The sequence below is a fragment of the Oreochromis aureus genome, linkage group 10, assembly GCF_013358895.1.
Source record: "Oreochromis aureus strain Israel breed Guangdong linkage group 10, ZZ_aureus, whole genome shotgun sequence".
In the NCBI taxonomy this organism is placed as follows: domain Eukaryota; kingdom Metazoa; phylum Chordata; class Actinopteri; order Cichliformes; family Cichlidae; genus Oreochromis; species Oreochromis aureus.
The window spans coordinates 15,491,890-15,504,066 of record NC_052951.1 but is presented as its reverse complement, the minus strand read 5'-3'; the positions used below and the strand labels follow the sequence as shown (position 1 = coordinate 15,504,066).

The window sequence follows — 12,177 nt, the reverse complement described above, 5'->3', positions numbered from 1 at the left end:
GCAGAATGAATTTCTGACTTTACCATATGAGTGTTGCAGGAGAAAGTCCTCAGACCAGGCAACATTTTTCCAATTTCTATTGTCCAATTTTGGTGAGCTTGTGGGAATTGTAGTCTCAGTTTTCCTCTTCTTTGCGTGCAGGAGTGGCACTGGGTGGGATCTTCTTCTGCTGTAGCCCATTGGTTTCAAGGTTCAAAGGTATAGTCATATTTCGTGAACAGTGAACAGGTGCATCTAAAAAAAATGGCTGGTGAGTGTGTAAACATACAGTGTGACAAAAAGCTGCTGTATTTGCTGTCATTCCTAATGTCTGGGCCGCTACCTGTAGATAGAACAGTTTAGAGTGAAAGAGCTGTATCTGAGTCCTGCAGAAAAAAATCATGGTGGCTGTGAAACAATCATCATTTGGCAAAAAATGTAAAAATAAAAAATTTTAAAAAAGAAAAGTGAACACTGTGCTTGCTCATTCAGCGTGTACTATACAGCCTGTCAAAATCAGGAGGGGTGATTCAAATGTCACAAATATAGGCTGGCTTCAGCTAGCCAGTATAATATAAAAATATAATAAATATATAAAAACTGAGGGATACAATGTATTGAAATGATTTAGTCTATTTATGGATCCACTGCAGCCTGTGCAATATTGCCTCAGTTTGTTGAGAACTATACCTTCAGTGTCTTCACACTGTAGGATTCTGGCCTTTTTCTGAATGCTTACGCTAATGGGCGCTGACAGCTTTACTATGAATTTCTTTTCACTTGCACAAAACAGCCTCTTTGTGATCATAAAAATCTGTTTTGTTCGCCATCTCTAATGTGGGAGTTCAAACTCACAGTATATTCTAAGTTGTTGTTTTGGGTTGCTTTTTTCTAATTTTATATCAAATAAAAGTAAAAGTTTAAAAGGTTTCCAGGCAGGCGTGCCAAACAGTGTGCAGGCAAATATCAAAACACATTTTAATTACACTTACTAAATGGGTAATAAAAGGGGAACAGATGTGTGTGGTACATTATAAGCACTGGTGTTTTTGCACAGACTGTTTGGTTTTATGATGAAGAGGCAGAGGTGGTCGCATATCTTTCTTGCAGCACCTCAAAGCAACGGCCATCATTAAACAAAAAAGTTGTCCCCAAGCCAATAAAACGTATAAGCTCGATACACATGCTCTTTTAAACTTACTGACATCCCATTCAGTGATCATTCCATTAATGTACAACAAGTTTCATATTACCTGATAAAATAGCATCCAATTTATTTATGTATTTATTTATTTTTATGTTTCTCATGAATGGAGAAATATGTTGAGTTTCAGTTGCAAACTCGTATTCTCTGTTCTGCCACACTGAAAGATTCCCTGACCCGCACCACAGATACAAGGACACTGCAGCTCTATAAGCAGCCCGTGCTTAAGCTAGCTTCTGCTCTATTGATCTGAGCTGAAACCACTGCTTCACAGAGCTAAATCTAAAACTGAGAACGAAAAAAGCATAACACAAAAGAAGAAAAGGTGCCTGTGGGGGATGAATTTTAATATTCACAAAATTACGACCGAGAGGGAAAGAGAGGGAGAAAGATGCGTGTATGTTAAAGCAGCAGAATGGAAAGGACATTTGAATAGCTTGCACTGTATGACGAATTAAAGGATTCTGTCAGTGCAGATGAAAGGCGGTGTGGTGGATGGTGTACAGCTATAACAATAATTTACACGTGGCAAACATTTCTCGTGATGTTCTTCAGACACTGACAGCAAACGGTGTTTGAAAAGTGAGATAAGGACATGCAGTTGACATGCAGTGTGCTGCTCTAAGAAGCTTTCTTTGACACTTAAGCTGCACACGTTTCTTTTGCTTACGTGCTGTCTGTGGAGATAGCAGCCCTGCTGAACCAAACGCAAACTAGCTTAGTGTTAGATACATACTTGTCAGCTGTGAGTGTCAAAGGAGTCTCTGTGAGTCACAGTTGTAGATAAAGTGTTTAATATCTGCTTTGGATTTACAGCACTTAGTGCTTAAGTACATCAATCCTTATATCACCTTTTAGACATCATGTCATTAGGTATATATGCTTAATGCATGCACATTTTTATTTCCAGCCTTTACACAGTCTCTTAAAATGTGCACAGTATCTTTATTACATACCCTTCCACAGTAACCCCATATGGAGCCAGCATCAATGGAAGAGATCAGATGAGCAGTTACACTTTTGGCTCTCTGCGGTCATACAGTGGTTCACAGAAGACCTGAACCCTCTTTAATTTATTAAACAAGCCCAACTCGCAAGGCCAGGCGACAAGGAGGGTGTTATAAATATTAAAAGAAGAGTTTGCTCTGCCACACTCTCATATTAAATCACACAGAGAAGAATGTATCTGCCCTTATTAAAAGATAATGTGTTCTGGAGCCATAAAAATGTATAACCCACAACTCTAGATCCCTCTCCTCCTCCCCCTTCTTTCCTCTTTTGTCTTGGTCCAAGTGAAATTTCAGCCTTTTTGTCTCCATCAATCTCTATTTTGTCCCTTTTTACTTTGTCTCTTTGTACAGCCTTGTTGTATTTTTTTCTCCATCGTTGAGTAACAGCAGACTAGACCAGAATACATAAGAGCAGAATAGATGATTTTTTTTGTATTTTTTAAATCACTCACACAAAAGGCATGTACACATTGTAAATGTTGCAAGCTTTTGACGCTGCATGAATATCAAGTTAATGGAGTACTGGAAAATTTGGTCTTGAATGTCACATAGTCTTCCCTTTAGCTTGAAAGGAGCTTGAAAGGTTATGAAATTTTGAACATTAATAAAACAACCAAATAACTATGCAGATAAAATCAATAGCACCCTTAGACTCCCTCTGCATTGTACCCTCAGCCCAGTTGAGGTCCCAACTTTCAAACTGTTGGCCCCTTACTGTGTTTGTAGGGAGAGTAGAACATTTTCACACATGTTCTGTACTTCTCTAAACATTACACATCAGGACCTCATGTGAGAATCCAGAATCAGCTGGATCTGATGTTAACCACCCGCCTCCCTAGCACAATGTCCACAAATGTCTGATTGAGCTCGTGTGAGAAAAGAGCCGGTAATTACCCAGGTAATTCAGAGCAAGTGAGAATTATGTGTCCTGCAGCCTGCAGGCTCTACCCATCAAAATGAGGATTTCCTCCAGTGAGGATCTTCTGTCGAGAATCTCCTGCAGTATTCTTTTTTTTTCTTTTTCTTTTTAAAGAAGGACAACTTCAGACAAGGCCTCAACTTGATTATCTTGACAGTGTATGGAATTCATGTGTAAGAACGTCTGAATAGGGTGACCACTCACGGCACATTGTAAAAGCTTTGAAAAATCCTCTGTATGCGTGGTGCAGTGAAAAACACTTGCTTAGCAGAGTGGATTAGAGGCAAGAGGAGAGGAAGATAATGTTGGGCTCATGGTGGTCAGATTGATCCAGCAAAAGCAGGACCTTCTTATTTTTGTCAAAGCCTATCCACCAATGCAACATAACCAGCTACAGTTTGGTGAGAGACTAAGCTGTTTTTTTTTGTTGTTTATAATGTCTAGGATCTGGCTAGTATGCTTCTTTCTAATGCCACATCAGCAGACACACTGATTTTATTTTTTTTTAAACCTCTTTTGTTCAGCCACAGACGACGACTTGAATAATATCACTTGAACTCACTCTGAGCAGCTCTACTGTATATGTAGCTAAAAAGGCATTCTGCAAGTTTTTTTCACATATGCAATAATACTCCCTAAGCTATCACCAATAAATCAATAAATGTGTAACTCTTGGCATGGCCTTGGAGCTATGAGGGAGCAGTAGCACGATGTATGACTCGTGTTATGAAGAATGCATTAATGTTTCAAATGTTTGAACATAGGGTCAGTAAGGACCAAATGGGTTATTCTTCTATTTTTGAAGCCACTGAAAGTGCAGTTTTTCCAGGATTTGAAATTTGCATTGTAATCTATACAAAGATCAGACATCCAGTTGGCTTGTTTGTGGCTGACTTGGGCTGTATAATAGCCAAACCAGAGTGGAAGCGGTCAGACAGTGATAGTGTATGATGTGTGTTTAAAAAAAAAAAAAAAAAACCACTCACAGTCCTGACAGGTGGAGGTGAGGAGACACAACCATGTGTGTAACTTAATGCCCTAGTCCTCGCCCTGCTGGGTCCTGCCAGGGGAACATTCCTCTACTCTTTGCTCCACTGACCAAGCAGAACTGCGGCGCAGTGAAACCACAAACGTCTGTGCGTGTGCGTGTGTGTGTGTCAGTATGAGTGCGCGTGTCCACTGGGAGGCAGTGAAGTGTGACAGCCTGGTCACTCGGACCATGGAGACTTATGGAGCGAGAGCAAGCCAGCTGTTCAATTTGGCCACATGGGCAGACAGAGAAAGAAAAGGAGAATACTGAAGAGAAACAGTGTCAATATACGACGTGTGTTGTATGGCTAAACCGTCCTCCTATCACTGCCTGCCCTGCTCTGACATTGCTGTATTTTAGCTATCACGAGCCCACACACTGCACACAGACAGGGGCAGGGTTGTATGTGGCATTCCTCGGAGAGGATAATGAGATAAGTGCTAATTTCTCAGGTGTCATAGACTGATATGAATAATACAGGCCATTCCGTTACCTATCTTCCCCACTGCTGTCACTGTCACCTTTTTTTTTAGATCCGCCTACAACGTGTCCGTATGCTGTCAGCGCATCGGTGTCGTGTCTTACCTTGAATAACCTGAAAACCAGACTTTGTGAAAAGAGGAAGTCAGTGCGAATAAAGGAAATAAGCTTTTGTTGGAAGAAAGGGAAACCTTTGATGAGTTTTTGCATGAGGTGTGGACAGGCAGATTCCTTTCTCTTTCATGACTATCATCTCTACTGCTTATCCAGCAGCTGGAGACCTGTATTGACTCCTAATTCATTTTCCCAACAACAATTTCTGGCCAAGAATCAGAAAGAGATTGATCCCCCCCTTTTTATTTTCCAAGTGATGATTTATTTACTGTGTACTGCTCTTCCACTACTGCCCTGGTTTGCATGTTGGGGACTCCTACGGCACTGTGGGGGTGGTCCTGAATTATTCACTTCTTTTCTCCAAGTCCCTCTTTCATTCTCTTTTTCCTTCATTTTGCAGGGCGAATGTGTGCCTGCTTGTCTCTTTGTGTAAATCTGGTGTCCGTCTCTCTCTTCCCCTCTCTCTGTATTTTATTATTCTCAGACAGCTACGAAGCTCTGCTCTGACTGCATGATGTGAACCAAATGATAGCAGCTTAGAACAATCGTTAAAGCAGGAACGAGCTGGAAATAATCATCTCCTTCCTCTTTGCTCTGTTGTGTACTGTCTGCCTTTCGCTGTTCTCTTCTCTTACTCCCTAACCTCACCAATTGGCACTTTCATCAGCTCTCTTTGTCTCTCTCTCGCCGTCTCTCCTCAGATCCCAATGCTCTTGGGCAGCACGGCACTGACCATGCCTTGATCGGAGGAGTGGTGGCTGTAGTGGTCTTTGTCACCTTGTGTCTAATCATTGTTCTGGGAAGATACCTGGCCAGGCATAAAGGTAAAATCCACAGTGGACCAGACCTACGGCTCTCAAGGCTCATGGAGCTAGTGGAGCATGTCGTTCTTGTCCCATTAGAATACAGTCCTTTCCTAATTCCCAAGTTACACCTGCAGGTGTAGAACAAAAATGGGAAAGCTTACCCCATCCACACATTAAAAATGTTAATGAATATGTGCCTTTGATGTGCAGCAAAAAGTAATAGCACATGTTGTTATTGTAATTCACTCTCTATCCATGTATTTATCAATAATTTGAATGGAGTTTTTTAATTGCGCAGAGGGCCGTAATATTATTTTAATTTAGTTGTGATGATGATGGGAGAAAATAAACATTCATAAATCCACTTTGGCACCACAGAAAAAAAAGCATTTTATTCCCAAACAGTATTAGACAAACAGTAATAATGTGAGGGAAGAAATTCATTTACGCAATTAAACATGCTTTCTGTATGTGTAAATGTAAATCACTTCTCAAATAGAAAGTGATCGATTGATTCTCAGACTAACTTGTTACAGTTTAGCTCCAAGTTCGCGAAGAAGAGTGGAAATAAAGTGAGTTCCAAGTTGCTGCTTGGTTTTCGTCACTAATGCCACAACATTAACTTCTAAGTTTAAGCTAAGAGCTCAATTTGGACTTGCAGCTTTGAGTTCTGATGGCCGTCACGCGCAGCGTAGGTGTTGATGCTATTCTGCTGTATCGGTGCAGGGTCTCACAAATTTTGCTCTGCTTTATTTAAATACTCCACCACACTATCCCAGCTCCTCATTGTTTTAGATATGAATAATGTAACACTACTGATGTTGTCTTCAGATGTGTTTTTCGCCTCAGGCAGCCAACACCATGCAGGGCTGCTTGGTATTTGTTTTCCTCAATAGAAGTTTGTTTTTTCGTTGCCACAGGAACATACTTGACAAACGAGGCCAAAGGAGCGGATGATGCCCCCGATGCCGACACAGCCATCATCAATGCTGAGGGCAACCACGCGCACGCGGAAGAAAAGAAAGAATACTTCATTTAGACTGCAGGGGGAGCTGTGCAGCTCTCGCCTTCTCATTTCCTTCTTTTGATCTCTGTACTTCTTATTCTCTCTTTCTGTCTCCCACTTTTCTTGTTCTCCTCCGGCCACTGGCCCCCATCATGTCAACAAGGAACCCACAGGCAGTCCACAAACAGACAAGTTCCCAGTGTGTTTTCCTGTTATTTCCTTCTGTTGAAACGATTTCTGTCATTTACATCTTGTCCTTTATTTTTTCATTGGTTTGGGGTTTTTTTGTTTGTTGTTTTTTGCTTTTGGCAGATGTTTTTCACTAGCAGCTTGCTGTTGCTGCTGAAGTTGCCCCTTTGTCACTCTCTTCCTCATCGTCAACATGAATACCTAGAAATCTGTAAATCTACCATGACTGCTCCTTAGCCCTCTCGTTGGTCTTTACTCCTCTTCCCCACCAAGCAGACACCCAAACACATATTCCTGTTCACACACATCCACAAACACATATCATCTCTCACATCAACACGGTGCCTAAAAATACAGACGCCATTGAACTTCTGTCAATGCCTTCATGTATCGTCTGTCAGTAGCAATGTAAATGCTTTGTAGATGGTTACCTTGGCCATCATTCCATTGCTTAGCTCACAGCTTTTGATTACGCATCGAGTCTTTTTTTTTTTCTCTTTTCTTTTTCTTTTTGAATGACGATTTGTGCTATTTACGCCTTATACATGTCTGTCACACTAAATATGGTACTTTTAGGTGATCCACCTTTCCCTATTCCATCTCCCTCTAAATAGAGTTGTAATTAAACCGCTGACCCTTGTAAGATACGAAGAAGGATTTGTGTAACACTGTAGCAAGGTTTATCAGATACAGTAAGTGTACAATATGATTTGCATTATTAGGGTAGGAGTAATAAAGGGTAGTGTGGTATTGTTTAGAGCAGAGAAAAACACACCAAAAATATATGAAAGATGCTAGGTCAAGCGTTCCTTTTCAGCGAGCATAATCAAGTATATAAAACCACTTGCTAAATCTGCTGCCCCTGTACTTTTACCTGTATAGTCCTGCACCGTCCAGGCAGCGGTTTAGCAAAACACCATCACCTTCAGTGTCATCTGGACAGCTTACAGTAGTTTGTGTTTTCCATAAAGGGTTCAGGTGTGCAGAAAGAGTCACTCTCCTCTCTCTGTATAGGCTGTATAAATTGTATTCAAATAACTTTAGCTTTTCACTTTGAATAATTTGGTTATCGTTTGTCACATTGAAATTATTTTAAGGCTTGAGGAACCCGTGAAATGTAAACTCAACCATAAAGTGTTAAAACAAGACCAGACCAACAACATCTGCTTGATTACTGTCATTTTTTTTATTCTGTCACCTCCAAATTTATTTTTAAATAGTTTTTAATAGTTTAGTGAAGCTGCCCTCATCAGCTTGTCATGCTTTTTATGCTTATTTTGCCAGTCTGTCTTCATTAACTCAACTTTAATTTCCATTTCACGGGGTCTTCAAGAAAAAAAAGAGAATAGAAAAACAAACAAATGGTGTGAGTGCTGGGTCATGGATCTGCAGGGGCCTCTTTTCCAAAACTTAAAAAAAAACTGAAAACAAATAGAAAAGCACAAAATTGTCTGAACGAGTTACTGTGTTCATTTGCCAACAAACAGATCGCCTTGTGAACGGTTCTTTCATTCAAATGGGTAACGAGAAGATGAGAAGGCTGTCTTTGATTCAATTCTGAAGGAAAAAAAAGTGCAGTGCATCTTTTTGAAAATGTAAGCTAAATCATGTTTTTATATTTAAAAAGAAAATGTTTCTAATATTTTTTTGATTTTAATGGTTAAGCTCCCTGCTGTATATTGTGTCTGCTACAATGTGGTTGGTTGTGAAAATTGCTGTTAAATTCTGGATTCCTGTATTTGCTCAAATATGTATATTAGCCACCTTATCTAATTACTTTTTTTTTTCCATTACATTATCCTCATTAGAGAAATTTTAAAACAAATGTATTTTTGTTTTGGCACAAGGCATGTATATAATGTGTGAGAACTAAATTTTGGTAATACACATTAGCATGTTTTTGTTTGGTTCTTTTTCATGTTTAATTTATTTGAAATTGAAATTTATTTAAGAGAAAACCACAATGAAGATGGTATATTTGTACCTTGATTTTGGGAAAACGGTGGCTTTGTGTGTTTGTGGCCTGACCCTAGTTGCTCCAAATCTGAAGAAGTTGATGTTCTAGGACATTTGGCAAATCAAACGCGCAAAACTCCGGAATAAGCTGCTTTTCCATGGAAATTGAGGTAATAGAATTTGGAGCTGAAGTCAAAAGAAACAATACCTCCATGCCGGTGGCAAGAAAGTTTCCACATATTAAGACAGCCATGACGCATCATAGTCAGCAACCTTTCATCTTTCATGAGTTTGGAGAAGTTTGGCTTTGAAGGAATGATCCTAAATGCTTAAAAGCAAGGCACTAGTCTACTACCAGGGAGCAAATTTTAATCAAGGGCAATAATATTTTGGGCCCAATTGTCTCCATTTTGGTGGTCAATTTACAACATTATGCAAATAGGGTCAGCAAGAATCTTTTGTCTGTATTTTGTTACTCAAGCGCTGCTCAAGTGAACCACAAGTTGGAAATAATTAGGTCAATCTGCTCAGTTTTACCTTTCATCATCGATGTAGGATTTAGGTTGTTTTGACATTTTAATACATTTTAAAAGCAGTTATTTGTTTGTTTTGAAAATAAAGAAGCTTTGCCACAGTTTCCATATCTCACACTTTTAGTGCACTGAGCATATCACTATATACAGGTTCAACTTCAGCGTCAGCACAAATGTTCTATACAACCAGGCTAAAGTGTTCTGACTCTGGTCCTAGCAAACCTTGGGTTTTTCATGTGTAGATATATTTCTTACAATGATTTAACATCTTTCTCTTTCTTTTTTTTTGGGTTTTTGTATCTCATTCTACTCATTGTGTCTTAAATCACTGATGGTGTCAATCACACTTGGTGTTGCTTTACAACTCCAACTTTGAAACAGGAAAGTAGTTGAACGAAGTCAGAGAAACAAGTTAGGCGGTTTCTCTGATAAAACACACTGAGAATTAACCAGGTCTGCAGTGATGAGTTGATGCTGGCATTAGTAATAAAACAGTTGCCATTTACTCAAGTATGCACTCTGACCAATGCGGTGGATATTTCTTAGTAATTAGTAAAATCTGTGTTTTGTTTTGAGCTTCTTTTTTTTTTCTTTCTGAAACTCACATGTAAATATTTGTTTTGACATAATAGTAATGAGCTAATTTGTTGCAAATGGATTTTTATAATCATTAGACCAAACCTGAATCTTGTTTAATTTGTTATTTTAGCAGCCTGGCACATACGACCATGCACTACGACAGGATCAACTGTAGCTCTGTTATATCTTGGCTATCTTTGTTGTATTTCTTTGTTGTTGTCGGTTGAAAATAAGCTTTAAACGTGTTGCCTCCTTGATTTTCAACATTTATCAGTTGGGTTAATATTCACTAGATCACGAGCCTTTAATTTCATCCTGGCAGCAAGACAGTAACGGCACTAACAGAGCCGCAGTGCCATTTCCATTGGGCACAAGTCCATTTTGTGGGATTGTAAGTCTCTAATTTCCTGGCTCCAAACAAACCCGCTTTCTTCAACTGAAGGTGCGAGTCAGGGAGCTGCGGTTGTGCATTTATGCAGATTTAACAGTGCAATACTGGCAGTAATTTCGCCATGAAATTGCACCCAGTTTTGTGAACAATTTTCAGGTTGGCGGAGGCACAAACAAGCCTGTGCAAAATCGCATTAAAAAAAAGTTTCATGTATAGGCTACTGTTTTGCCTTGGATTTGTCAGATTGAAATGCACAAAACGCACACCTTTTACGGGATGTAAGCTGCTTGCAGTGGGTTAAATTGGAAGATTGTTTATAGTTTCACAGTTCCTCGTGGGTTTGTGAGACCATGCGCTTTGAGTTGATTAAACCTTCAGCTGTAATCATCTCGTGTGTGTCTGTTCTGAATGCAAAAGAGGGTAACTGTACGATCTCAAGTTACTGTTACTATTTACCATGTGGGCTGAAACAGTATATCGTTGCCTAAAAAATGACCAGATTACAGAGTATCTTATAAAGTCACATTAAAACACATATTTGAAAATCTTTATATTAGTGCCTTGTGACTCTGCACCTGAAGTTTGCCGCTGAACCTCCCTCCTGGGCTCATTTAAAGAGAAATCAGACAAGTTGATGCGATGTGTGATTAATAAAGCTTTCCAAACCTGCTAAAAAAAACACACTCGTTTCATCGTACCACGCTGACCTCGAAGCAAATCGGGTTACCAAACATTGCAGGAAGTAATGACACACACATATTTTTTTAAGTTAAGACTTCCAGGAAATTAGAGGCCGACGTTAGTATTCAAAATATTAAAATCCGCTTAAAAAAAGAAGTGACCGTAATGGACACTTTGGGTTATAGTCTGTCAGAAATTCTCCTTTTTTTAATCGTATGGTTTATATTTTTTTAATACATGAGTTTAATGGCAAATGTGTTCTCTACAGTAGTGCTTGTAACATGACATGGCCTGTTCCTGTCCCATCTCTCTTCCTCTGGCTCTTCAGATGTCTTTGCTGTACAGTATGGCTTCAGTGCACTTCTCTATCACTCCGCAATAGTGACACAAGAATCAATCAGCCCAATTTCTTTACTGTCACACCGATGACAACATGTGACACAATCGCATGTAGTGATGTGTTTCTTTTTTATTATTATTATATCTGTTTCTTTTGTTTTGCATCTCAGGAATATATTTCATTTAGATTTTTTGGTTTGTTTGTTTGTTTCCTGTCTTAAAATGGGGACTTGTGAGCACTTTTCACTCTGCTAGTCCCTGTGTGCTGACACCATGTATTTTTTGAGTTTTAAGATTATCACAATGATAATAAAAATGATTCAGTGACTCTTCAATAATTCTGTCACCTTGCTGTCATTGGAATATTAGACTAAGGAAACCTTTTTTTTCTCTTTTAATTTTTTGATCACTGACTTGAAATACTGAGATTTAGAAATATGCTGCAAATTACTGAGTTTCAACGATGATGGAAGGTGTCTTTAACTATCTAATTTTAGCTTACGTAAGCAGTTCAGTGCTTTTTGTCCTTTATCATGTTTCCCTTTGTAGCAACACACATCTTTATGTATATCAGTCTTTAGGTGGCAGGTGCTGCAAGGCACTGTCTCTCACTAAATACAAAATATCCACAGTGAGGCTCAGTAAAGATCAGGATTAGAGCTAGACAAATGTTAGTTCAGCCTCTGATGTACCTTGGTGAAATAGGGGGTTTGATATCAAGCTGTACTCCGAAAGCTTGATTTGATATATAGCACCGTAACGGAGGTGTTTCTCTCCCATTGTCTGTGGGATTTATTATATTTAATTTAGAGGTTCGTATGTATGAAATGAAATTGTTGAATAAATAGTTGCCAAAACATCTGTATAAGCCTGATTCCATTTTTTCAGTAATCATTTTCCTCCTGAAAGCCTCTTACCTCAGTATTTCTCAACTGAGTGATAATGATACGCAATAAATACG

At 39.1% G+C, this 12,177-nt stretch overlaps 1 protein-coding gene across 2 annotated transcripts in view; it reads left to right on the top strand.

The window, feature by feature from the left end:
- cadm2a (cell adhesion molecule 2a) overlaps positions 1-11,554 on the top strand; it is a 204,597-nt gene extending 193,043 nt beyond the window's left edge. For both annotated transcript variants that reach the window (XM_031754162.2, XM_039618524.1), the window contains 2 exons: positions 5,438-5,560; positions 6,463-11,554. In XM_031754162.2, the coding sequence (XP_031610022.2) occupies positions 5,438-5,560; positions 6,463-6,581 (242 nt within the window). In that variant the 3' untranslated portion in view covers positions 6,582-11,554. The remainder of the gene's footprint in view (positions 1-5,437; positions 5,561-6,462) is intronic.
- Positions 11,555-12,177: the final 623 nt, after the last annotated feature.